We start from the raw sequence: 23788 nt of genomic DNA, 5'->3' as shown, positions 1-23788 counted from the left end.
TCCTGTGGCCAGAGAGGTATTGAAAATTATTGCCAGTGCCCCTGCTATCTCCTTCCTTGCCTCATTCAACAGCCTGGGATACATTTCATCCGGGCCTGGAGATTTATCTACTTTTAAGCCTGCCAGACCGCTTAGAACTTCCTCCCTTTCTATGCTAATTGCTTTAATTATATCACAGTCCTTCTGCCTGATTTCCATACCCATGTCGTCCCCTTTACTTGTGAACACCGACACAAAGTATTCATTTAGAACCCTACCTACGTCTTCTGGCTCCATACACAAATTACCACTATAATAATTAATGGGCCCTACTCTTTCCCTAGTTATCCTCTTACTCTTAATGTACTTGTAAAATAACTTTGGATTTTCCTTTATTTTACCTGCTAATGTTTTTTCATGCCCCCTTTTTTCTCTCCTAATTTCCTTTTTAAGTCCCCCCCTACACATTCTATACTTCTCTAGGGCTTCTATAGAGCCCTCGTTATCAGCCATAAGCCTCTCTTTTTCTCTTTATCCAATCTTGTATATCCCTCGACATCCAGGGTTCCCTGGATTTGTTGGTCCCACCCTTTATCTTTACTGGAATATGTTGGCCCTGTACTCTCCCTATTTCCTTATTGAATGAGTCCCACTGCTCTGACACAGACTTACCTAAAAGTAGCTGCTCCCATTCCACTCTGGCCAAATCATATCTGATCTTATTAAAATCAGCCTTCCCCCAATTTAGAACTCTGATTTCTGGCCCATCCTTGTCCTTTTCCATAACAACCTTGAATCTAACGGAGTTATGATCACTATCTGCAAAATGTTCCCCCACTGATACCTCTACCACTTGCCTGGCTTCATTCCCTAAAATTAAGTCCAGGACTACCCCACCCCCCCTCTTGTAGGACCTTCTATGTACTGGCTTAAAAAGCTCCCCTGGATGCTTTTTAAGAATTCTGCTCTCTTTAAAGCTATCACACTATGGCTAACCCAGTTAATGTTGGGGAAGTTGAAATCCCCCACTATTATTACCCTATTATTTTTACACTTCTCTGAAATTTGCCTACAAATCTGCTCTTCTATTTCTCTCTGACTGTTTGGGGGCCTATAGTACACTCCTAGCAGTGTGATTGCTCCTTTTTTGTTTTTAAGTTCTACCCATATAGCTTTATTTGAGAAGCCTTCTAAGATGCCATCCCTCCTTACAGCTATAATTGATTCCTTGATCAATATTGTGATACCTCCTCCTCTTTTACCTCCTTCCCTGTCTCGCCTGAAGACCCTATATCTTGGAATATTGAGCTGCCAATCCTGCCTCTCTCAACCATGTCTCTGTGACAGCAATGACATCGTACTTCCTTGTGTTAATTTGTGCCCTCAACTCATCTGCCTTATTCGTCAGACTCCTTGCATTAAAATAAATACCATCCAACCTTGCCAAACTCGCTTTTGCCTTAACTGGCCTATAACTTCTATGCCTTCCAGACTCTCACTCTTCTAATTTTGGTTGTGCAACTCCCCCTGCTGAACCTCCTCTCAAGATCCCAACCCCCTGCCAAGTTAGTTTAAACCTTCCCCAACAGCACTAGCAAACCTCCCCGCAAGGATCTTGGCCCCATTCCGGTTCAGGTGCAACCTGTCCGTCTTTTACAAGTCCCACCGCCCCCAGAAATGATCCCAATGTCCCAGAAATCTAAAGCCCTCCCTCCTGCGCCATCTCTCCAGCCACACATTCTTCTGGACTAACCTCCTATTTCTATACTCACTGGTGCGTGGCAGCGGAAGTAATCCAGAGATTACTACCTTTGAGGTCCTGTTTTTAAATCTGCTTCCTAGCTCCCTAAATTCTGCTTGCAGGACCTCATCCCTCTTTCTACCTATGGTACCGATATGTACCACGATATATGTATGTTGGCCCTCCCCCTTTAGAATGCCCTGCAGCCGTTCAGTGACATCCTTGACCCTGGCACCAGGGAGGCAACATACCATCCTGGAGTCACGTCTATGGCCGCAGAAACGCCTGTCTGTTCCCCTTACTATCGAATCTCCTACCACTATTGCTCATCCCCTCTATTTCCTACCCCCCCACCCCCCCCCCCACCCCAACCCCACCCCCCACCCCCCCCGTGCAGCTGAGTCACTCACAGTGCCATGAACGTGGCTGCACTCCCCAGAGGAACCTTCACTCTCACTGTTTTCCAACACAGAAAAACGGCTCTCGAGCAAGATGCACCCTGGGGATTTCCTGACTACCTGCCTGACACCTTTCTTCTGACTGATGGTCACCCATTCCCTCTCTGTCTGCACTTCCGTAAGCTGTGGGATGACCACATCTAAAAACATGCTATCCACAAACTCTCAGCCTCGTGGATGCACCTCAGTGCCTCCAGCTGCCGCTCAAGCTCCGAAACTCGGAGCTCAAGTAGCTGCAGCTGGTGGCACTTCCTGCACAAGTGGTCGGTCAGAGCCCAAGGAGCATCTAGGACTTCCCACATGTTGCAAGCGGTACATAACAAGGGACTGAGCTGCCCTGCCATGCCCCTAGTTGAAAATAAAACCCTTACTTTAAGTTAAATACAGTAAAAAAAAAGTTAATTATTTACGTACTTTAAATAAAACCTAGAACTCTTACCTTTCCTGCTTAATCTATTTTAAACTGGAGAAAGACACTTACCCTCTACTCACCAATCAGCTCTCACCTTTGAGCTGACGTCACTTTTTGAAGCTTCCCCACACTCGCACTGGTTCTGATCTCTCAGCCGCTCTCCGTTGTCTTGTGATGTCACTCTTGTTATTTTAAACAAGAACTGACTGCAGGACACTCTTCCCAGATTGCTTCACTGTGATGCTGACTGCAGGACACTCTTCCCAGATTGCTTCACTGTGATGCTGACTGCAGGACACTCTTCCACTCTTCTGGAGGAACCCAGTGACTGACTGGCATGCTCCTGATTGATGACATTGCTGGACCCAACCTAAGCTTTTCCATGTTATGAATAAAATTGTTTCTAAAAAAAGCTCCACTAAATTATGGTGAGTCTCTAGAAAATTAATGGAATAGATACTATGAATAGAAAATACTGCCCACTAGGTGAAAGGCATCCAAAATTCACGTTGTGGCCTATTCAATCTCCAAAATTCCAGTGACTTCTCCCACAACACTGTTTGATACTATTTTTCAACTTCTGGTTATATTTTTCCACTGCTGCATTTGCCTGTTTGAATCTGGTAGGACTGGTCATTCAGAAAGGTTTGTTCCCCGCACAGTGCTAAATGTAGGGATGAGAGATCAGTGCGAAACACAACCTTTCCTAATTGCCAGTACTGCTAATTTCAAACAGACAAATCCAGCATATTAACATATAGATGGAAATAGAATTTTTAAAAGAAGTTTGTAACTTAGTGGGAGTTTTTTCAGACATAATTAATTATTCTTAAATTTTGCAGAAGTGTGAGGTCTAACGCAATGACCTTCAATATGCTGCTCAACGTACTGTCATCTTTTTAATATGATGCATGGGACAGCAAAGGTTTGGCGCCTCTTTCTTCCCCCTCCCCTGTCAGGCATTCCTCTCCTGTGGTCATATAAAGTGCTCGTCTTTAATATATTTGTAAAAGAACTCGACAAATATGACACTAAGTTGATGATTATAGTTATATGCAGTAATTACCAAAATGATAACATTCAAAGTGCAGCCAGTTAATTTTCTTTAAATGTACCTACCTTTTCCAGCGCTTTAGTTAGCTCCAGAACATGAGAGTGCAAGAGGGCATTTTCCTTTGTCAAGCAGCCACAGTCCTCTGCCATTTTATTCCTGAGAATTTTATCTTCCTTTGCCAACAATACTCTATCCCTCAGCTTTTGCTGCAGACTGCTGATTTCGTCCCTGAAAAATGTGATTTTTAGCAGGTCTGTTAATCACTTAACCTAGTAAAATGCAGGCTGTGAAGACCTTTGATCTGGAAGCAGTACAGTAAGGAAAATTTGTAATTTACAAAAAATGTCTGGAATCTACAGTTTTTAAGAATGTTCGAAAGGAACTTTTAAAAGTTTGCATCAATTGCAAAGGGATCAATTGTAATTTTCTTGGATAATAAGAAATATTGGTCCATGTGACCTGGCAACCCTTGACCTGGAAGCAGTATCAACAGTAAAGAAGTTAAGCTATGGACGGCGTGTGGCCCGAAGCAAAGAAGCTGCACCAGGGAAGAACAGAGATGACACATTTACAAAGGAGCTGTATGCGCAATACAGTTAAAAAGGACAGAAAGCTGAAGACAGGGTTAGAGCAGAGATTGTGAATTGCACAATTCTACAGCTATGCTTCGGTTTTGCCAGAGCTGACCAGATCATTTAATGAGGTTTATTAGAAGAGTCAGGTAAAGGAGTTTCTGGGAATCTGTGCCATCAAGACTGTTGTAAACCTAGTTAATGAGGTTTTCCAGGAGTGTGCCATTTGGGTGACAATTGCCTCTGGGGTACTCAGATGGAGTGGAGTTACCATTGAAAGTGACTTGAGGGCCAAGTCCATTGAGTGAGAAAAGTGAGAGATCCTATATTCTGAAGCTGGAAAGACTGAGATTGCACATGGTGCTAGATTTGTGCGGGTGTGATACAAATGGTTGCAATATTGCGAGATAGTCTTTGTTGTATCTGCTATTCCATATGTGATTTATAGTTCATACCAACTGTAACCTGCCTGTTAATTCATGTTTAATTTGCATTGGTTCTGATTTATTTTAAAGTAAAAGTTACAAAAAGTGAAATCTTGTTGTTAATTTCTTCATTTGGGGGTTATTTGGTAAATTTGGTTATTTTGGTATTTGGTTCTCTCTTGATAATCATAACAAGGGTATATTTTATGGATGTACGTAATGCTGTCCAGGTAGCATCCACCACCCATCCAGTTAATCTATGTTGGTAGTGCTTCTCCTTCCACCTCTGCAATCCTTGTGATGTTGGTGCACCCATAATTATGTTACATAGAAAATTCAAGGATTTTGACCAAGTGATGATGAAGGAATGGCGATATAGATCTAGAGTGGACTGATGTATGACTTAGAGGAAAGTTTAAGAGTGATGATGATCCAAAGCCATTGCTGTTCATCCTTTTTGGCAGTCGTGCTCACGGGAGAGAGGTGCTGCATCCCGTACATTGTACATACTTCAGTTACTGTGCAACAGTGGTGGAGGAATGGTTTTGAAGAAGGAATGGAAGTTGTGTATCACATGGATCAGTGCTGAGTTAACATTTGTATTTGATCTTGTTTATAGATCATTTGCACTTTGATTGAGGGAACACAATATTTGAATATTTTAGTGAGACAAAAGCAGAAGATTTGACAAACAGTGAAGAGGATGGTAAAAGACTGCAGGAAGACCTAGACATAGAGCGGAATTTTCCATGCCTGCTGTCGTTGGGCATGTTCAGTGGCGAGAGTGGACAATATGGTGAGAGACCAAAGATCGGTTTCACGATGTTGTAAAACCAGTTTGCAATCGTCCACTCTGGCCATCAGTGGCAGGCCGCGTTTCCAGCCGTCTGATGTCGGGAACCTCATTGTAATACATCTGCATATCATTATAAGCCCTTCCTGCTAGAATCATACCACCACGCTGGATCATCCTAGCAATCATGCTGACATGTTTCACAACAGCATATATATGATACTTGGCAGGCTGCACTTCGAGGGGAATTCGGAGGTGAGTGCACAGTAATGTTTCGCAGTACTCAAGGGTCGCCTGTTGGACTTCAAGGTTTAGGCGCATGGGGGGAGGAGGAAAGGGCTGCCCTGCTGTTGAGGCAAGTTGGAGGGGGGGCAATGGCTGCACTGCAGTTGATGGTGATGCACAAGCACGTGCAGGGGTGGGGGGGGGTGTGGTTGTGGTGAGGAGGGAAGAGACCACGCATCAGGGAAATCTTATATAAAGTGACCATTCCTCCGTAGCTGCGACAGTTCAGACGCAGCTACATTGACATGCTTGGCATTGGGCCTGTAGCTTATCTGCCCACTCAAGCAATGCAGTGATTAAATTGCCACCAAGTGCTCCAGAGCTTTTCACCCCTCAGGCACAGATTGCAAACTAATGAGCGTTTTAGTGGACTACAGAATAGTTGGACGAGTGCACGCGTTGTACAATCTCCTTGCAAGAGCTGGCCATGGAGCAGTCACTGGTGGAGGCGTTAACAGTCCCTTGCAATGTCAGCATTCCGGTTTGGACCAACACCCCGCCGTGGTTTAAGCTAACAGTGCAGCCTTGCAATGCGGGTTAGGAGAATGCCTGCGCCTGCAGCCCAGTGGGCAAAGCTGTTGCCAATCGGTCAGGTGGAATGGGATGGAGGAGGGTGGAGTTTCGGGCAGCCATGCTAAAGTCTGTCCATCCAAGTATTGGCCAGCACTCTCCGGAATGCATTAAGGGGCCTTCAGACTTAACCAAGAGAGGTTCTTAGAACACCCAAGCTAACATACGCGTCCCTTTCTTTCATCCTGCAGGAGGAGTACATCAAGAGCATGGAGCCTGGTGAACTAGTTGTATGCTTCATGTCGTACAGAGAGTGAAGGCAAAGGAGAAGAGAGCATGGAGGCGCCTGGCTGCGCAGAGAGAGGAGCAGAACACTCAGGAAGAAGGGGTGGCTGGGGTTCCCACACACGCCACTGAAGAGCCACAGAGCACCGTAGCTGGTCATCGCCTAGCTAGACCCAGGGTCTATAGAAACCACATTTCATTCCTGCAGATGACCGAGAAGCAGTGTTGCCGAAAACTGCAGATGTCTAGAGAACTGATCAGTCTCATCTGCCAGCTGCTGCAGGATTTGGCGCCACTGGGACATTGAGGGCATCCACTGCCCGTGGCTGTGAAAGTGACCGCAGCGCTCAAATTTTACGCCAGTGGCTGCTCTCAGGGCGCCACAGGTGACCTCTGTGGGATATTGCAAGCCCCCACCCACAAATGCATCCATGAGGTCACAGACACCAACTTCGCAAGGGAAACAACTTTGTGCATTTCACCCGGGACCAGGAAAGCCAGGATGCAAGAGCGATTGGATTTGCCCATATCTCAGGTTTTCCACAAGTGCAGGGTGCCATCAACTGCGCTCACGCGGCACTCAGATTTCTGTGGCAATAAGCAGACAACTATATCAACTGCAAGGGCTTCCATTCGCTGAATGTGCAGCTAGTGTGCGACCACCACCAATGCATCCTGCAGTTCTACACAGAGTTCCCAGGGAGTGTCTATGACTCCTACATTCTCAGTCGGTCACAGATCCCTGACATCTTCCAGGGTCCATAGAGGCTGCAGGATGGGGACAAGGGCGTGACTGATGACACCCATGCGGCGGCCTCAGACCACAGCAGAGCAAAGGTATAATGAGGCTCATGCTGCAACTTGCGCCCTTGTGGAGCAAGCCATCAGGATGCTGAAAATGAGGTTCCGGTGCCTGGACCAATCTGGTGGAGCCCTGAAATATAGGGTAGAATTTTTCCTATGGTGGATGGGCTGGGTGGGAGCAGGACGGGGTGGGCATGGAGCCGATTGCCGCCCGCAATCAGCTGCATACCGCCATTTTACGCGGGCGGGCTAATTAAGGCCCGCCCAGCGTAACGCGTGGCCGGTAGCGCTCAGCGCTACATGTACAGGCGGTGGAAGGAGGGAGAGTCGAGGCCTGCGCTCTTTCATGAATGGCGCGAAAGACCGCTGCAATATCTCTGAGGCACGGAGCTGCCTCAGGGAGATTAAGTTGATAAAACTTTTTAATAAATGAATTAAGTAAAAAATTATTTAAACGTGTCCCCTCATGTGACAGGTTTGTGAATTTTGCGAAATTTATTTAATTATTTTATAAAATCTTCAGGAAACCTCATCCCACCTGTGGATAAGGTTTCCTGAAAAACATGAAGGCCGTTTGGGCTCTTCGCCTGCCCACCAACCTTAAGGTTGGATGGGCAGTATTGTTAAGGCTATTAAAAAAGTAATTAAAGTTGTTAATGGCCTGCCGAATGAAATATCAAACTGATGCGCGATGACATCGGGACACACGCTCGACGTCATCATGCGTCATTTTACGCATCGGCGTGTCAGGCCTGCCCCCGCATGCTGACGGCAATATTCTGCCCATAGTCCACAGAGGGTGTCACACATCGTCGCCGCCTGCTGCGCCCTTTACAACCTGGCACTGCAAAGGGGAAAGGAGTTGGCTGAGGAGGGGATGAAGGAACTGGAAGTCTCCTCTGATGGGAAGGATGTCAATGAGGATGAGGGGGTCTTCGAAGGTGGCGATGAGGCCTTTGCACTGGCTACATGAGGCAGGCGTGCTCGTGAGTCCCTTATAGCTGCTAGATTTGTGGAGAATGATGACATGCACTGAGGAGAGACCACAGATCCTCATCTGTGAATGTTTGACTCCAGTCTGGCTTACGGCAGTGCACATACCCTCTGTGATAAAACTCCTCTCATGGAGATGCAACAGAGAACTTAATAGTCACTCAATTGCAGGAGGATGATGATGACACTCCATAGATTTTCACATAGCCTCTGTGAATGTCTGATTCCTGTCTGGCCAAGGGCAGCTCGCTTGTGCTCTGTGATCAAGGTCATGTCATGGAGACACAGCCATGAAACTTTAAATGCACCTGATCCTTTGTCAGCCTTCAGCAGCTGACCCTTTCAGGAGTACAGCATCACTGGTCACAGATGTGGGCCATCCCCACCTTAAAGGAGAGAGAATGATACACAGGGAATGACGGAACTCTGTGACACCTGCCCAACACATTCTGGCAGCAATGACAAGCACCATCATGGTACACGCATCAGTAATGTGTCCAGGGAGTGTGAGGCTGGACCATCACTTTGATCTGAAGGCTGCACAAGGAAGAGGCCCTGGACTGAGAGACCTGCCTTTATCTTGTGCAGGAACCAAGGTGTCACATTTGAGTGACACAAATACTGCTCATCAGGACAAGACGACACAGGCAGGGAGACATTATTGGGAGTTTATTTATAATACTGAACAATATATACAAGTGATTGACACCCCTGCCCAGGCTGTGCAACTATATTTTTCATCGGGCACCCGGTGTGGAGGTGGGTGGGAGGGAGGAGGACCTCCTCGTAACCTGCTCCTGGGCCTGGCCAAGTTGACAATTAACAGGTCCAGGCAGTGGGAGATTGAGGGGGTTGTCTGACCCAACTGTCTGCCCCTCTTCCCTGGCTACGTTCGCGGCTGGGTGTCCCTGGAGAGGGAGCACGCAGTATCTGCCGGCACCAACGAGGCCTTCTGTGCCTGGTGGGTACCGTCGAGGTCTCCCGTGCCCAATGGGCACCGGGGGGGGGGGGGGGGGGGGGGGGTGCTGGGGTTTTTTTTTTACCCTCTTAATCACATTTTGGTTTGATGTTGTAAGTTTCCTTTAAATTTTGTCTTTGGTTTTGCAGTGACCCTAACTTAGGGGCTGCGTTTATTTTATCCCTCATTTTGTTAATTTAGTTTATTTGGTGGGCTTTAAAAGAGCCATATCTTCATCGGGCACCTGGTGTGGAGGTGGGCAGGAGGGAGGAGGACCTCCTCGTAACCTGTTCCTGGGCCTGACCAAGTTGGTCTGACCCGACGTCTGCTCCTCTTCTATGGCTATGTTCACAGCCGGGTGTCCCTGGAAAGGGAGCACACGGTGTCTGCTGGCCTTCCGTGCTCTGTGGGCACCGCGGGGACTGGGGCGCTTTATAGGCTCCCTTGATCGCATTTTGATTGGTAAGTTTTCTTTGAAATTGTGTTTTTGTTTTTGCAGTTTCCCTTTAAGGGGCTGCCTTTTAATTTGTTCCGATTTGTTAATTTAGTTTATTTTGTTGGACTTGGAAGAGTTACATCTTCTTAACCTTCCTAACCCTGCCGCTACATTTTGGTGCTCCTCGGGCATCCACAGCGGAGATGGAGGCAATCTGCTGACTGCTATGCCCTGTGATGACCTTGTCAGGCATCGTCTGAAGGGCCGAGACCTGGAGGACCCCGGCCTGCTTCAGCAGTGGCACCCTGCTCAGCCTGTGGAGCTGGAGCTGCTGGGGTCACAGGAAGAGGGGATTCGGATGGGTCAGACAGTCCCCGAGGTCATCCACCTAAGTGGCTCCGGGTGTGCACCTGCTGATTCTCCTTCCTATGGGTACCCAAGGGCCTTTGGCTAACTTCTTGAGGAGAAGGGGTAGCTGGAGTAAGCCCCGCAACCCTCTTGCAATGACATTGTTGGAGGCCAACTATGGCGTCAGCGATGGAGTTCAGCCTGGACCAAGGTCACCATGGCGGCCGCCATCCTACCTGTGTTGACCTCGGTGCATTGGCATGCCGACGCTATCACTTCACCCTGAAGGTGGATGGACTCCTTCATTGTGCCTTGCAATCTGAGGAGTGCAGCGGACATCCCTTCGTGATGTTCCCAAGCTTGCCTTTGCAGATCCAGCAACTGAGACTCTTCATTTGACTCAGACTCAGCAGATTTCTGGCCTCCAGAAGTCCTCTGAGTGCCAGAGACGTGGGAAGTCCCTGCTGCCGCCTGCTGTGGATCAGACAATGCAATGTGCTCAGAAGATTGTGATCCTGAGGCTATTCTAATGTTAGGTCCCACCAAGGTGTGTGTCTCTGCACTGTTGAGGGTGAGGGTGCGGGTGAGCACTGTGAAGGGTCTTCAGTGAAGGTGCCTTCAGATTCCTCTTCAGAAGTTTCTTCGGGGCTTGATTAGAGGCTCTGGGCCATAGACTCCGTTGGCTGTTTCCAGGTGTGCCTGCGAAAGCAAGGAGAGATAATTAGTGCATGGCAGGGGACTGTGGAACAGGAGACATCACTCTCAGCATGGTTGTCCGATGGATGTTGCACTGCTGGATCCTCACTTGGTAGACCACCACCGACCTCACCATCAGCACAGGACTGGTCCCGATCCTCGCTGGCCAGCTGGATCGCTCTATTTTCAAAGCCCGTGAAGACCTTGATTTCAGGCACTCCTCCACCAGTCTGCGATCTCTCCCTCTTGCTGTGTGCCATCTTATCCTGTATGAATAGAGATGAAGAGAGTGAAAGCAGGACACCTGCCAGGCCAGATGATGGAATGAGGACAATGAAGGTGTGTGTGAAAGAATGAATGGTGATGTCCCTTGAACTGGCAGTGAGTCCCTGTGGATTTGTGATGGCTTTGTGAGTGTGAGAGTTGAGAACAATGAGAAGAGTGACTTACCCTGGTGGAACAGAGGAGGTCATTTATCCTTTTACAGCACTGGGTGGTCGTCCTCTTTTGTAGGGTGTTGGCGCTGACCACTGCTGCAACCACCTCCCATGCTAGATTAATAATGTTTCTGCCCACCCTGCAGCCAGAGCAGGGGTAGAGGACATCACAACGGGCCTCCACTGCGTCCAGAAGTGCTCGAGGGATGAGTCATTAAACCCGGGGGTTGCAGTCTTCATGCCTTTTGGGGCCATCTCCTCTTTGCAGCAGTCCTGAGAGGTGTTCACACGGCTGCACTTTAAATATGGTGCCCAGCGTGATGAAGTGGCGAGGTGATCGGATTGGCGTATTTCCCATAACTAATGATGCAGGATTGGGACAATATGGCATGAAAATCCGCCATTGCGGCCGGCGGGTAAAACGTCCTTTCTCCCATCCGCTACCACACTTAGTGCAAATCTAGGACGTTTTCACCCATAATCTACTATGCTTTGAAGGAATTAAGACATAAAAAGACCAATGGCATTCTGAGTTTCCTAAATAGAGGCATGAGTACATGAGCAAAGAAATAATGATACATTGATGCAAGATAATGGTTAGGCTATAGTTAGAATATGGTGTGTAGTTTTAGATGGCCCCATTAGAGAAAGGACACTAAAGCCAAGGAATGTTTGCAACATAAATTCATCAGAATGATGATATCAGCAATGATGCCTATAGTTATTAGGAGAGACTTAAAATATTGTGACTATTTGCAATGGAAGGTTGAGGACATTAGAATTTTTGCTTTAATTATGAAGAGTTTCACTATAATAAATAAGTACTATTTCCTCTGGTTGGGAAGTCAATGATATGGCAGATCAATTTAAAATTGCTGCTAAAGGAGAGAAGAAAGGTTAAAAGAAATTTCTTTATGCAGAGAGTTCTTAGAGTATTAATTGGTTTGCACCACAGGAACTTATTGAAACCATTGCATCTTTTAAGGTATCAGTATAGGATAGGAGAGGGCAGGACAGCAGGATTAGTTTTGCAGGGAATCAGCCCTAGCAAGGAATCAACATGGACACAATGGCCTATATGTTGTCAATGTCTCTGGATTTTTACGGAATTTGAATTAGAAGGACAAGAAATAGCATTTAAAAAGTTTCAACATTTTAAAAAAATGTTAATTTAGATGGAGGGAAATTTAGAATAAAAATATAACAGAAGGAGAATTAATGTGGAATAAAGAGAAGTGGGATCCATATTTCTTATACAAAAGGAAAATACTACAGATGCTGGAAATCTGAACTAAAAACAGAAAATGTTTGAAGCACTCATCAGGTGGGAAGCTTCTATAGAGAGAGAAAGAGTTAATGTTTCAGGTCTGATGAAAGGTCATAAAAAGTCTAGCATATTCTGCTTTATTCCATATTTCTTAAGCTTATTATTTACAAAAAAAAATTAAACTGTTCCTTATACACACACAGATTCATAGAATGGTTACAGCACAAAAGACCATTCAGCCCATTATCTCTGTGCCAGCTCTCTTCAAGAGCAAATATAGTTAATTTTAGATTGATGACTGTAAGAGTTAAACAGGGATTTCAATGTTTTTAGTAAAACCAAAGGTCAGCAGGATTCTCTAGACGACCCTTGTACACCACAAGGGCCGATATCAGAACTCTCCAGAAAGACCTTGGGGATCATAAGGGATTAACTGGTTAGGAGACAGAAGGGGGGATGAGGATAAACAGATAAGGTTAAAGATAAACAGTACCAGGGACAGAGCCAGGCTAGAACGAGATAAAGAGGCCCTGCATGGGTGAGAAAAGATATGTACCTGGGACTGGAGGCCTCTGCATATCATGTGATTATGTACTGACAAGATTAGAATTTGAATAATGCAACGTATACCTGACTAGTTGTGTATAAAAAGATGGCTTTACTGTAATCGGTAGAGTTCTGTTTTAGCCTGTCTAAGGCAGACTCTCCCTGCGATCGTTTGAATAAACGATCGTTAACCTGTATCTGAATCTCCTGTGGTCGATTCTTAGAAGGCACCACAACATACATACATACACAGATTCACACACACACACAGGGCAGAATATTGAGCTTGGCAGGCAGACGCATGCCCAACCCAGTCATGTGTAAAATGACACGCAATGACGTCGGGCAAGTGTCCTGACGTCATCACGCTGTCCGCAATATTTCGTTCAGCAGGCATGCGCCGGAGTCGGCAGTACACCTGCCGACAATTAAAAGGCCTATCAAGGTCATTAAAAGGTAATTAATGTCAAATTTATGTTTGCCGTCCAACCTAAAGGTTGGTGGGCAGGCAAAAACGTCAAGCGACCTCTGCACTTTTTAGGAAACCTCATCCACGGGCGGGTTGATGTTTCCTAATGCAAATAAAAATAAAATTAAAATTTCACACTTGAATTAAAAACATGTCCCTGCTCACGTGCCTCTGTCACATGAGGGGAGATGTTTTATGATATTTTTATTTTGTACATTAAGTTTTTACAAAGAGCGCTTCGTCTCCCTGAGGCAGCTCCATGCCTCACGGAGATTGAAGTGCTCTTTCGCGTGCATGCGTGAAGTTCACGCTAGGCCCACTCACCCTCCTTCCCCCACCGCACAGGCAGCGTGGAGCACTACTGCTCGCGTTCCATGCTGGGTGGGCCTTAATTGGCCCGCCCACATAAAATCGCGGTGTGGTGCCAATCGTGGGCAGCAGTCAGCTTCCTGACCGCCCCCACCAAGGGCAAAATCCTGCCCATAGATTCATAGGACAGACTTTTGCCCTTGGTGGGCGAGCGGGCCTCACCGGCTCGGCAACAGGCGGGCAGCCGACCCCCGCCACTGAAACGGGGCCCGCCGCCGTTTTGAGTGGGCAGGCCAATTAAGGCCCACCCAGCGTCCTGCCCAACAGGGAGCGCTATGCGCTTCCTGTGCGGGGGATGGAGGGAATCCCCAACTGTCAAAGTGCGCTCTTTTGCGTATGCGCGCGTAAGAGCGCACTGCTCTGAGGCAAAGTGCTGTCTCGGGCAGTTTACTTGACAGGTAAGAAAAGTCAAAAAATAGAGAAATATTAAAATTATTAACATGTCCCCCTCATGTGACAATGTCACACGAGATGGGACATGTTAATAAGAAACACAAAGTTTATTAAATTGTTAAAAAACGGACATGAAACTTCATCCCGCTAGTGGATGAAGTTTCATTAATAATCTGGAGCCCGCTGGGGCTCCTGGCTTGCCCGCCAGCCTTAAGCTTGGACGGGCAGGGTCTTTAACAAGGTTAATTAGCCTGTCAATGGCCTTAATTGGCCACTGACAGGTCGGCGGGCGGACAGCTGATTTCACTGTCCGCCCACCTTCCTGAAGATTTAAATGGACCGGGATGATGTCGGGGGTTCCTCCCAATGTTATCCCGCGTCATTTTCCCCTTGGCGAGTGGGCCCCGCCCCCAAATCACCGAGGGGAAAATCCTGGCCATAGAATAGTGACAGCACAAAAGACCATTTAGCCCATTGTGTCCGTGCCAGCTCTCTGCAAGAGCAAAGATAGTTAATTTTAGATTGATGACCTTTCATTAGAACTTGATAAAAGGTCATCGTCCTGAAACATTAACTCGGTTTTACCATCTACACATGCCGCCTGACCTGCTGAGTATTTCTAGCATTTTGTGTTTTTAGTCCAATGAACCTCATCGCTCTGTTAAGAACTTGCATTTCCAGCAACGCATTTTAAAGCTGATGGGCTAGGAAAAAAATCCAACTCATGGATCATGCTGCAAGATGCCCTGTTCTAGCAAGCAAATACTGGCCCAATAAAGCTGTGCCTGACATGGAAATACCAATAGCTTTATTACTGCAAACATATTTCTTTCACTGCCAAAGCATGGGTCTTGTAAATCGACAAAAAAAATATTCCTGTGAAAAGAGAAATTTCTTGGACCAATAACAAGTCCAGGGATGAAGATAGAATATTTATTTTCTTGATAATTCAATGTTTAGAATAAAGAAAACTCAATCATCAGCACTGGACACAGTCTATTTAAGGGATATTTGTTTAATGTAGAAAATTCCTGAATATATAACATACCGGATGCTAGAAGTAGAATCCCTTTATTGCCATCACAATCATTTCTCCTTTATGGCAAATGTTTAAAAAAGTGGATTAAGTTCAATTTAAAAGCCTTTCATACTATAAAGAAAATCTGTAATCTCCTCACCGCAGTTCTTTAGCAATATGGTCTTGAATGGATGTGGTACTGGTGTAGTACTTCTCCTCAAGTTGATGAAGGGCAACCTGGGTCTTGATTAACTCTGACTTCTTTTCTCCAAGCTTAGCCTCCGTAGCCTGGTGCTTCTCAACATGCTGATTAAGCTTAAAATAAAAACCATTTTTAAAGAAAATGTATATTCAACTGATAAAACAAAATCACTTCAAGAAAAGTATCAAATCTCTCTATTACCCTTCCAGTGATCATCCTTAAACTTGAGGTCATCCAAAACTCTGCTACTCCTATCTTAAATTGCACCAAATCCTGTGCACCCATCACCCCTGTGCTCAATGACCTACATTGACTCCTGGTTAAGCAATGCCTCAATATTAACATTAGTATCCTTGTTTTCAGATCCCTACGAACCCTTTTCCCTTCCTACCTCTGTAACTTCCTCCAACGCAGTGTGATCATCTAATTCTGGCCTCTTGAGCATCACCAATTTTAAACATTCCAATTTCGGTGCCAGGTCTTTAGCTTCCAAGGCTGTAAGCTCTGGAATTCCTTCCCTAAACTGTTCCACCTCTCTGCCACTCTTTCCTCCTTTAAGAGGCTCCTTCAAACCTACCCTTTTCATTAAACTTTTGGCCACCTTAATATCTCAAGTCCCTTGGTGGCAAATTTTATAATGCTCCTGTGAAGCACTTTGAGGTGTTTTAGTACATTAAAGGTGCTATAGAAATACAAATTATTGTCATTGTTGTAATTGTTGTTATACACCACCAGAGGTCGACAGCTAAAGACTTCAATCAAACCTGGCCACCAATTGCAGATGAGACAATTTTCACAATATTTCTGAAATTAGAGCCTGTCCCTGTTTTATTTTATTGTGTAAATAATTAATCATAGCAAATAATTAAAAAGGATGATAATGGTCCTAATTTATAATATTAAAGTTTGCCAACTGAAACAATTCTACATTGTCTAAAATGTAAAAACAATGTAATATTTTAAAAATGTAAATTGTTCATCTAAAGGAGAAGATTAGTTTTTTTTTAATTATAAAAGAACTGATGTGAAAGGAAAGTAGGGAACTGTAAGGTAGGTAACATGGGTTCGGCAAACTGGCGGGAGAACCAGTGGCAAACCAGTGTCCCCTCTACAAGGCCACCTGGGCTAATTAAGTGCAATCGGGCACATAAGTGGGCAGCATTGGGCATCCCACAGAATTAAGTCCCAAGTAGGGCAGAAATCCTGTCTCTGAAAGGATGGCAGCTCTACAGTACAAGCACCACCACCAGGAGCGGTGTCTGTTGTAGTAATGCTCTGATGTCTTCACCAGGGATCATCACTAGATCCCTGGAGACAGGCATATGTGGATGGGTTGGGAGTCGCCAACGAGGAAGGGGGGGTGGTTGAATGCAAAAGTTGGGAGTGGGGTGGCTGTCAGCAAGCAACCCCCTTCCCAATGTCAGGTCCCTTAATCAGGCAGTCAATGCCTTTGAAAGAGGTAGGCTGCTAGCAAATCTGACAGGGTTTGCTGGGTGGTCTTCAGGAGGCACGGAAGACTTGTGCGAGTTTGGGAGAATCCCTGAGCATCTATTAAATTCCAGTGGGCTCGGGGATAATGCCCTTTAACTGGCTCAATAATGAGCCTAATTAGCCATTGGGCAGATTCCCTCATCAGCCCATTCCTGCTGCTGATTAAATGAAGGATCAGTTTTCCCACTGGTGGGAATGGGCTGCACAGCCTCCCCCGCAATTATGGGGTTTTGCCTGCCACCTAGTCCGTTCTGGCAGGCTCCATTAAATCCCGCCCTACATCTGGAATGGTGGTGGTGTTGTCACTCAGGGAATCTGAGTTGCTGTGACAACATGCATTTTACATCAAAGTTGTACTCTGGAGATTGGAATAGTGATGGTAGAGGCTCCAACTTTCTTTCCATCACATGGCTGACCAGAAATCTCTCCTGCTTTTACTGCCTCCCAATGGTGCCTGTTGGAAGGATTTACAGGTTGATAATCAATCTGTTTGCCATATTATGAATGTACCTTACTTGGCCATTAAGTCCTGGGGTGAGGCTCGAACCAGGAGCTTCTGGCTCATAGGTAGGGATGCTACCCACTACATACAAGATGTCCATATATCTGGAATAAGTACTGAAAATTTTGAAATGAACAGCAGATTAAGCAACATTTGAATGAGAATGGTGTGCTGTATGTATTGATGATCAAAATTCAGAACTTCTGTACATTTCCAACACTTTATTACCGGTACTTTAGAAAATATTTTATTCATTTGATTCTTCTACATTTCTTTCTTAATCTAATAACTACTGGTTTGCATTTCATCTCAAAACCACATCACCCCACCCCACCCACCCCCAGTGATCTATTCTTGTGGGACAGTAACTGATGCTTGACACACAAATTGAAAGTCTTCACAATTTTATGCATCTGATTGATCACAAGTAATAGATAATTTGAAGAGATTTTAACTCCTCTTCTTTTGAACACTATTCTTCACTGTTTGTGCATGCACACACAAATGCACAAGCAAGCTGTAGTCATAATCCTGTCATTAATACCTTTACTACCACAAAGTTCAATCTTGGGTTAAGAAACTACACTCTATACATAATTTACCCAAATCCTTTATCAAATTGAAGCATTTCAAAATGTTAATCAAAATTAAAATATCATTAAGAGACTAAAGCAATGTTACAAAATAGCTTTACAATAACCAGACATCAGTGTTATCCCAAAAATGCACAATTAGAACTGGCCAAAAGTTTAAAACTCCTCCTATGTTTTACTACTTCTAACTATAGATAGATGTATCTGCTTTTAGTTCAATATGAGTTACTGATGGAGACACATGCTGTCCTTCTGGAATAGACCTAATCTTAGAAACAAATGTATTCATTTAGGTTTCAATAGGAAGCTGAATGAATTTTTTTTCAATTATTACTTTAACAGTTACAAAACTACAGCCCTTGACTCCAAACTGAGACCAGTTCAATCTCACATTTAACTAGCATGTGTATTCAGGTTTCCTCTTGAGGAATGTGCTCCAGGCACATCTGCAGAATGAAAGGGAAAATTGATAAATGTGGAGTTGTGTCCCATCCTGTCTGTCTCCCCAGCAGCGTATAGAAATTGAGGCATTGTGTTTCTCCTTCCCTTCTTCTGCAAACCACAAATCATCCTGCATGGTCAGAAGCAGTGGTTTTGTAATTATTCCCACAAAACAAATTAAACATCTTTGCTTTTTTATCAAGAAGCGTCTTGAACTGTCACAAGGTAAATATGCAGACTTAAAATGATTTTGCTACATAATTATAAACATTAGCCACTCTAATGGCTAATGATCTGAAATAAGATGCTAATGTAGGTTTTCTTAAGTGCATATCGAAAAGATGGCAATAGACGAGAATGCTTAAGCAAGCAAAAAACTCCTCAGCACTAAACGTTTATAGTAACTTTAGACTTCACATGCAATATTCTTACCAAGGTTGATACTTAAGTCAGCCTGAACTTAAAAATGCTTTGAAGAGTGCATATATGTTATTTATAGCTTTCTTATTAACAATTTGTTAATTTAATTGTTTTATTTGTATATTTATTGCATATGGTTTCTGATGTTGACAGCGTTATGTTACAATTTAATCAATGTTCCAATGTTTATGATCTTATACCAACACCATACTTTTTTGAAAAAGCTTTTTTTTCTTTATTCTTTCATGGGATGTAGGCATCGCTGACAAAGCCAGCATTTGTTTCCCATTCCTAACTGCCCTCGAAATGAACATTTCAGAGCGCAGTTAAGAGTCAATCACATTGCTGTGGGTCTGGACAGCAGACTGAGTAAGGACGGCAGATTTCCTTCCCTAAAGGACATTAGGGAACCAGATGGGTTTTTACAACAATCAATGATAGTTTCGTGGTCACCATTACCGAGACTAGCTTTATATTAGAGATTTACTAATTAAATTTAAATTCTACCAGCTGCCGTGGTAAGATTTGAACCCATGTCCCCAGAGCATTAGCCTGGGCCTCTGGATTACTTGCCTAGTGACATTACCGCTATGCCACCATCTCCCCCAATATGCAATAAATAATTACACAAATGGGATTTTGGGTCATCTTCAATCTATTTAAAAAACTAGAATATCTTGGTCAAAATAAAGATGCCATAATTCTAGTCAAACATGCCTGCGTTTCTAGAAACCAGACTTGACGTCCTCCATCTGTTACTGCAGCATTAGTTTTTTCCAGCTCTTGTTTGATCTTCACTAGTTCAGACTCCTTGTAAGCCATATCCTGGTTGGCAATTTCCTTCAGTTTCTTCATTTGAACCAGTTCCTCTATCAGTAATTTCTTTTCACTGGAATGAGCATCTGTTGGAATTACATTTTTAGTGTTATGTACTTCACTCCCAACTAACAAAGATTAATAAAGCTTTTTTAGGATGGGAAGTAGGAAGTATTAGACATGAAAAAAAGTTTTGCCACTTTTTTTTCCCACTTCTGTTTAGAAATAAACAAACTATATTTTGAGTTTATATTTAGATTCAGAACACAACAATAATGTAAGCACGTATTTTCTAGATATTGAAGATATCAAAGGATATGGGAATAATGCAAGTAAATGGTGTTGAGGTGGAAGAACAGCCATGATCCAGCTGACTGGGGAGCAGGCTCAAGGGGCTGAATGGCCTACTCCTGCTCCTATTCCTATGTTCCCTTGGATTACAGAAGGAGATATCCTATCGTGTCGCTTTTCTATAGGTTGAAAGGCCGAGAAAAATTATCATCTGAGAGGTAATGAAAACTGTTAATAAAGTAGGAGAGTACTTTTTGGGGAAAAACTGCCAATCTTAATCACTCATTGCACCTTTGAACTATTAAGATGAGGTATGCTGCCCATTGTTATGAAGTTTACATTTGTGTTAATAAATCAAAGAGTTTTAATTTAAAATACTCAAATCATTACAGTGCTTTAATGTAATTATGGGAATTGTAATTATTCTAGTATAATAGTTGTGTAGTATCTTTTTGGAAGGATTTGATACGAGCTTGCCAGACAAACAAACTATTTCAAACAGTCTACTTTTCAAATAGGCATTTCAGAATAAGGTTCAAATAGAAGCATTCTACTTCTATTCATCTAACAATTGAAATAAACCATGGGCAGAATTTTGCCCTTGGTGGGCAGGCTCAGCAGGGGCGGTTGGAAAGCCAACTGCCACCCGTGATTGGCACCAGACGGCGATTTCACGCTGGCAGGCCAATTAAGGCCTTCCCAGCGTGAAACAGCCAGCCCTGTGCTGGGGGTGGGCGTGGGGCATGGGGGGAAGGAGGGCGAGCTGCCTCAGGGAGATGAGGTGTTTAAAAAAAGGAAATGAAGAAAATAAAAATATAATAAAACATGTCCCCTCATGTGACCCTGTTCCCTGTTACATGAGCAGGGACATGTTATTAATTCAATTGTAAAACTTTTATTTTATTTTTATTTGCTTTTTGGAAACCTCATTCTGCCCGGGAATGATGTTTCCAAAAAAAGGCAAAGGCCACTTGGCCTTTTCACCTGCCCGTCAACCGTTAGGTTGGATGGGCAGTGAAAAATTTAAACTAATTGATTTTTAATGGCCTTAACAGGCCTTTTAATTCTTGGCGGGCGTGCTGCCGACTCCGGTGTGCACCCACCGACCAAACTATTGCACGACTGCAACGCGTGCCGATGTCAACATGCGTCATTTCACGCTTGAGCGGGTCGAGTTCGCACCCACCCACCGAGTGAAAATTTCTGCCCCGTAACTACAAGACAAAATAGTGTTGTCAGCCAAAAACTTTGAAGCAGCATGTCCAAGCACTGGTATGTGTTGCAAGTTAAACAATAACTTGTCTGCTATTCATTGCAATATCCTGGTAAACATTCAGAACCACAAGCTCAGCTTATTGGTTTTCAATGGTCGAAGTGCAGAACTGACTAGCTCTGGAAGAATATTTACTACTTTTGTGTTCTGTTGAAAGGAGTGGACTGATTAAAAAAACTTGAAACCTGAGGGCTGTTTTGCTATTGAATATTTCTGCTGCTTATGCAGCTAGTACCCACCCACATATATTATCTAACTGAACAACAGAAATCCAGATTATTTCTGTGGGACCAGAGAAATAACCATGTTCCTGTTGGCCCCACAAAAATAATTAAAACTTACCTTTTCGGGACTTTTGCCCACTTCCAACACCACCCCCACAACCCCAGTTTCTTGTTTAAGAACCTAACTGACTGCCCTTCATGAATTCTGATCCAAAGATAATGGTGTCTCTGATGTTTCATAATTATATGTTTTTTTATGCCTCAGTCTGCAGGAGGAGATAAATACCATGCGTTTCTCTTCCTTTTATTGCTCGTCACCCTGATGATACAGATTCATCAGAAATTAGATTTCTTATTCTGTGAAGGTTTTCTAGTGCCAAGCATTGAAGGATAAACAATCTGATTTACCAGTTTCAATTAGATTTCCAATAAGGGATCACAATTTAAACATGTTTTCTGCATGTTGGCCATATGACCTGTATACACACATCCAATGTTGGGGGACTTTTTTATTGAAGGAGAGATCGGGGATGATATGAACTTACCCCAATGTCTTTCAGTCACTTAAGTCAGCACAAAGAACAACTTCTATACTAATATTAGCTCATGGAGTCATGTAAGTCAATTCAACCCTCATGATTAAGTGAGTGGACAAATTTGTGGCAGATGACGTTCAGTGTGGGGAAGTGTAAGGCCACCCCCTTTACAAACATACATAAATCTGAACATATAAATTAGGAGCAGAGTAGACCACTCAGCCCCTCCAGCCTGCTCCGTCACTCAGTAAGATCATGGCTGATCTGACTGTAACTGCAACTCCACATTCCCACCTACCCGAGATAACCTTTCGCCCCCTTGCTCATCAAGAATCTATCTAGTTCGGCCTCAAATATATTCAAAGACTCTGCTACCACCACCTGTTGAGAAAGAGAGTTCCAAAGACTCTCAACTCTCTAAGACAAAAAAATTCTCCATATCTGTCATAAAAGGATGGCCCCTTATTTTTAAACAATGACCCCTAGTTCTAGACACTCCCACAAGAGGAAACATCCTTTGCAATCCACCCTATCAAGACCCCTCAGGATCTTATGTGTTTCAATCAAATCACCTCTTACTCTTCTAAACTCCAGCAGATACAAGCTTAGTCTGTCCAACCTTTCTTGATAAGACAACGCTCCCATTTCAGGTATTAGTCTAGGAAACATTCTCTGAACTGCTTCCAACACATTTTAAATGAGACCAATACTGTACACAGTACTCCAGATGCTGTCTCACCAATGCCCTATATAACTGAAGCATAAAGGCAATCTTTTGATATGGGTAGGGAATTGGTAAGGAGGTAGGAGACAGAGAGTAGGGATAATGGTCATGTATTCCATTGGCAGAATGTGTCTAGTGGTGCCTCCCAGGGATCTGTACTGGGACCTCAGCTCTTCACCATATTTACAAATGACTTAGATGAAGGAGCAGAGCGCCAAATGTCTAAGTTTTCTGATAAAACTAAATTGTCCGGTACAGTAAATAATGTAAATGGGATCTCAACCTGATGTCACTTTTAGTGGATTTAACTATTGCCAAGAAGATATAATAATTCTCATAATATTATTGGAATTTATTGTGAAATAGAGTAATAGTGGGATGTGTTTGTGTCTATATGTGTGTGTGTAAGACTTAATTGAATTAGTCTGGGTGCTTTGATCTAACAGAGGTTAGGTTTGAAATGTTAATTAGATAAACATGGGGAAGTTTAGAAACATAGGTGTCAAGGGAACATTTGCATTTTGAAATAAACCAGGCTAAATTGTTTTCAAAGGAGGGGTGAAATGTGTCACCTAGCCAGGTGAAGTTTAGAAACAGTGGGCAGCATTTTCCCCACATTGGGGGGGTTGTGCAGGAGTGGGCGTGATGGGGCGGGTTCCCAATCGGCGCCCCCCAGTCAGGGGCGCGCCACCATTTTACGTGTCGTGCGCTCCCAGTGCGGGCGGTGGGGGAGGATTCCCTGAGCCGGGAGGGTGCTCTTTCACGCATGCAAAGTGCTGCCTCAGGGAGATCAGTGTTACTTTTAAAAAGATAATAAAGGATGAGAAAAATTTTATTGACATGTCCTCCTTGTGACACTATCACACGAGCTGGGACATGTCAATTACTTTTGTTAAGAATGCAACACAAATTTTAAATACCTCATGAAACCTCATCCCGTCCGTGGATGAGGTTTCATGTTTTCTCTGAAGGCTGCCTGGGCTCTTTGCCTGCCCGCCAACCTTAAGGTTGGATGGGCAGGTCCATT

At 44.1% G+C, this 23788-nt stretch overlaps 1 protein-coding gene across 1 annotated transcript in view; it reads right to left on the bottom strand.

Annotated features, from left to right (window-relative positions):
* Positions 1-23788, bottom strand: part of LOC144679654 (uncharacterized) — a 74283-nt gene that overhangs the window by 37763 nt on the left and 12732 nt on the right. The window contains exons 3-5 of the mRNA XM_078540256.1: positions 19615-19799; positions 15409-15563; positions 3710-3872 (exon numbers count right to left, since the gene is read on the bottom strand). Of these exons, the coding sequence (XP_078396382.1) occupies positions 3710-3872; positions 15409-15563; positions 19615-19799 (503 nt within the window). The remainder of the gene's footprint in view (positions 1-3709; positions 3873-15408; positions 15564-19614; positions 19800-23788) is intronic.

This window comes from Cetorhinus maximus, chromosome 4 (genome assembly GCF_964194155.1).
Source record: "Cetorhinus maximus chromosome 4, sCetMax3.hap1.1, whole genome shotgun sequence".
Taxonomy (NCBI): Eukaryota; Metazoa; Chordata; class Chondrichthyes; order Lamniformes; family Cetorhinidae; genus Cetorhinus; species Cetorhinus maximus.
Note: the sequence above shows the minus strand (reverse complement) of the source record. Positions and strands in the feature narration are given on the sequence as shown.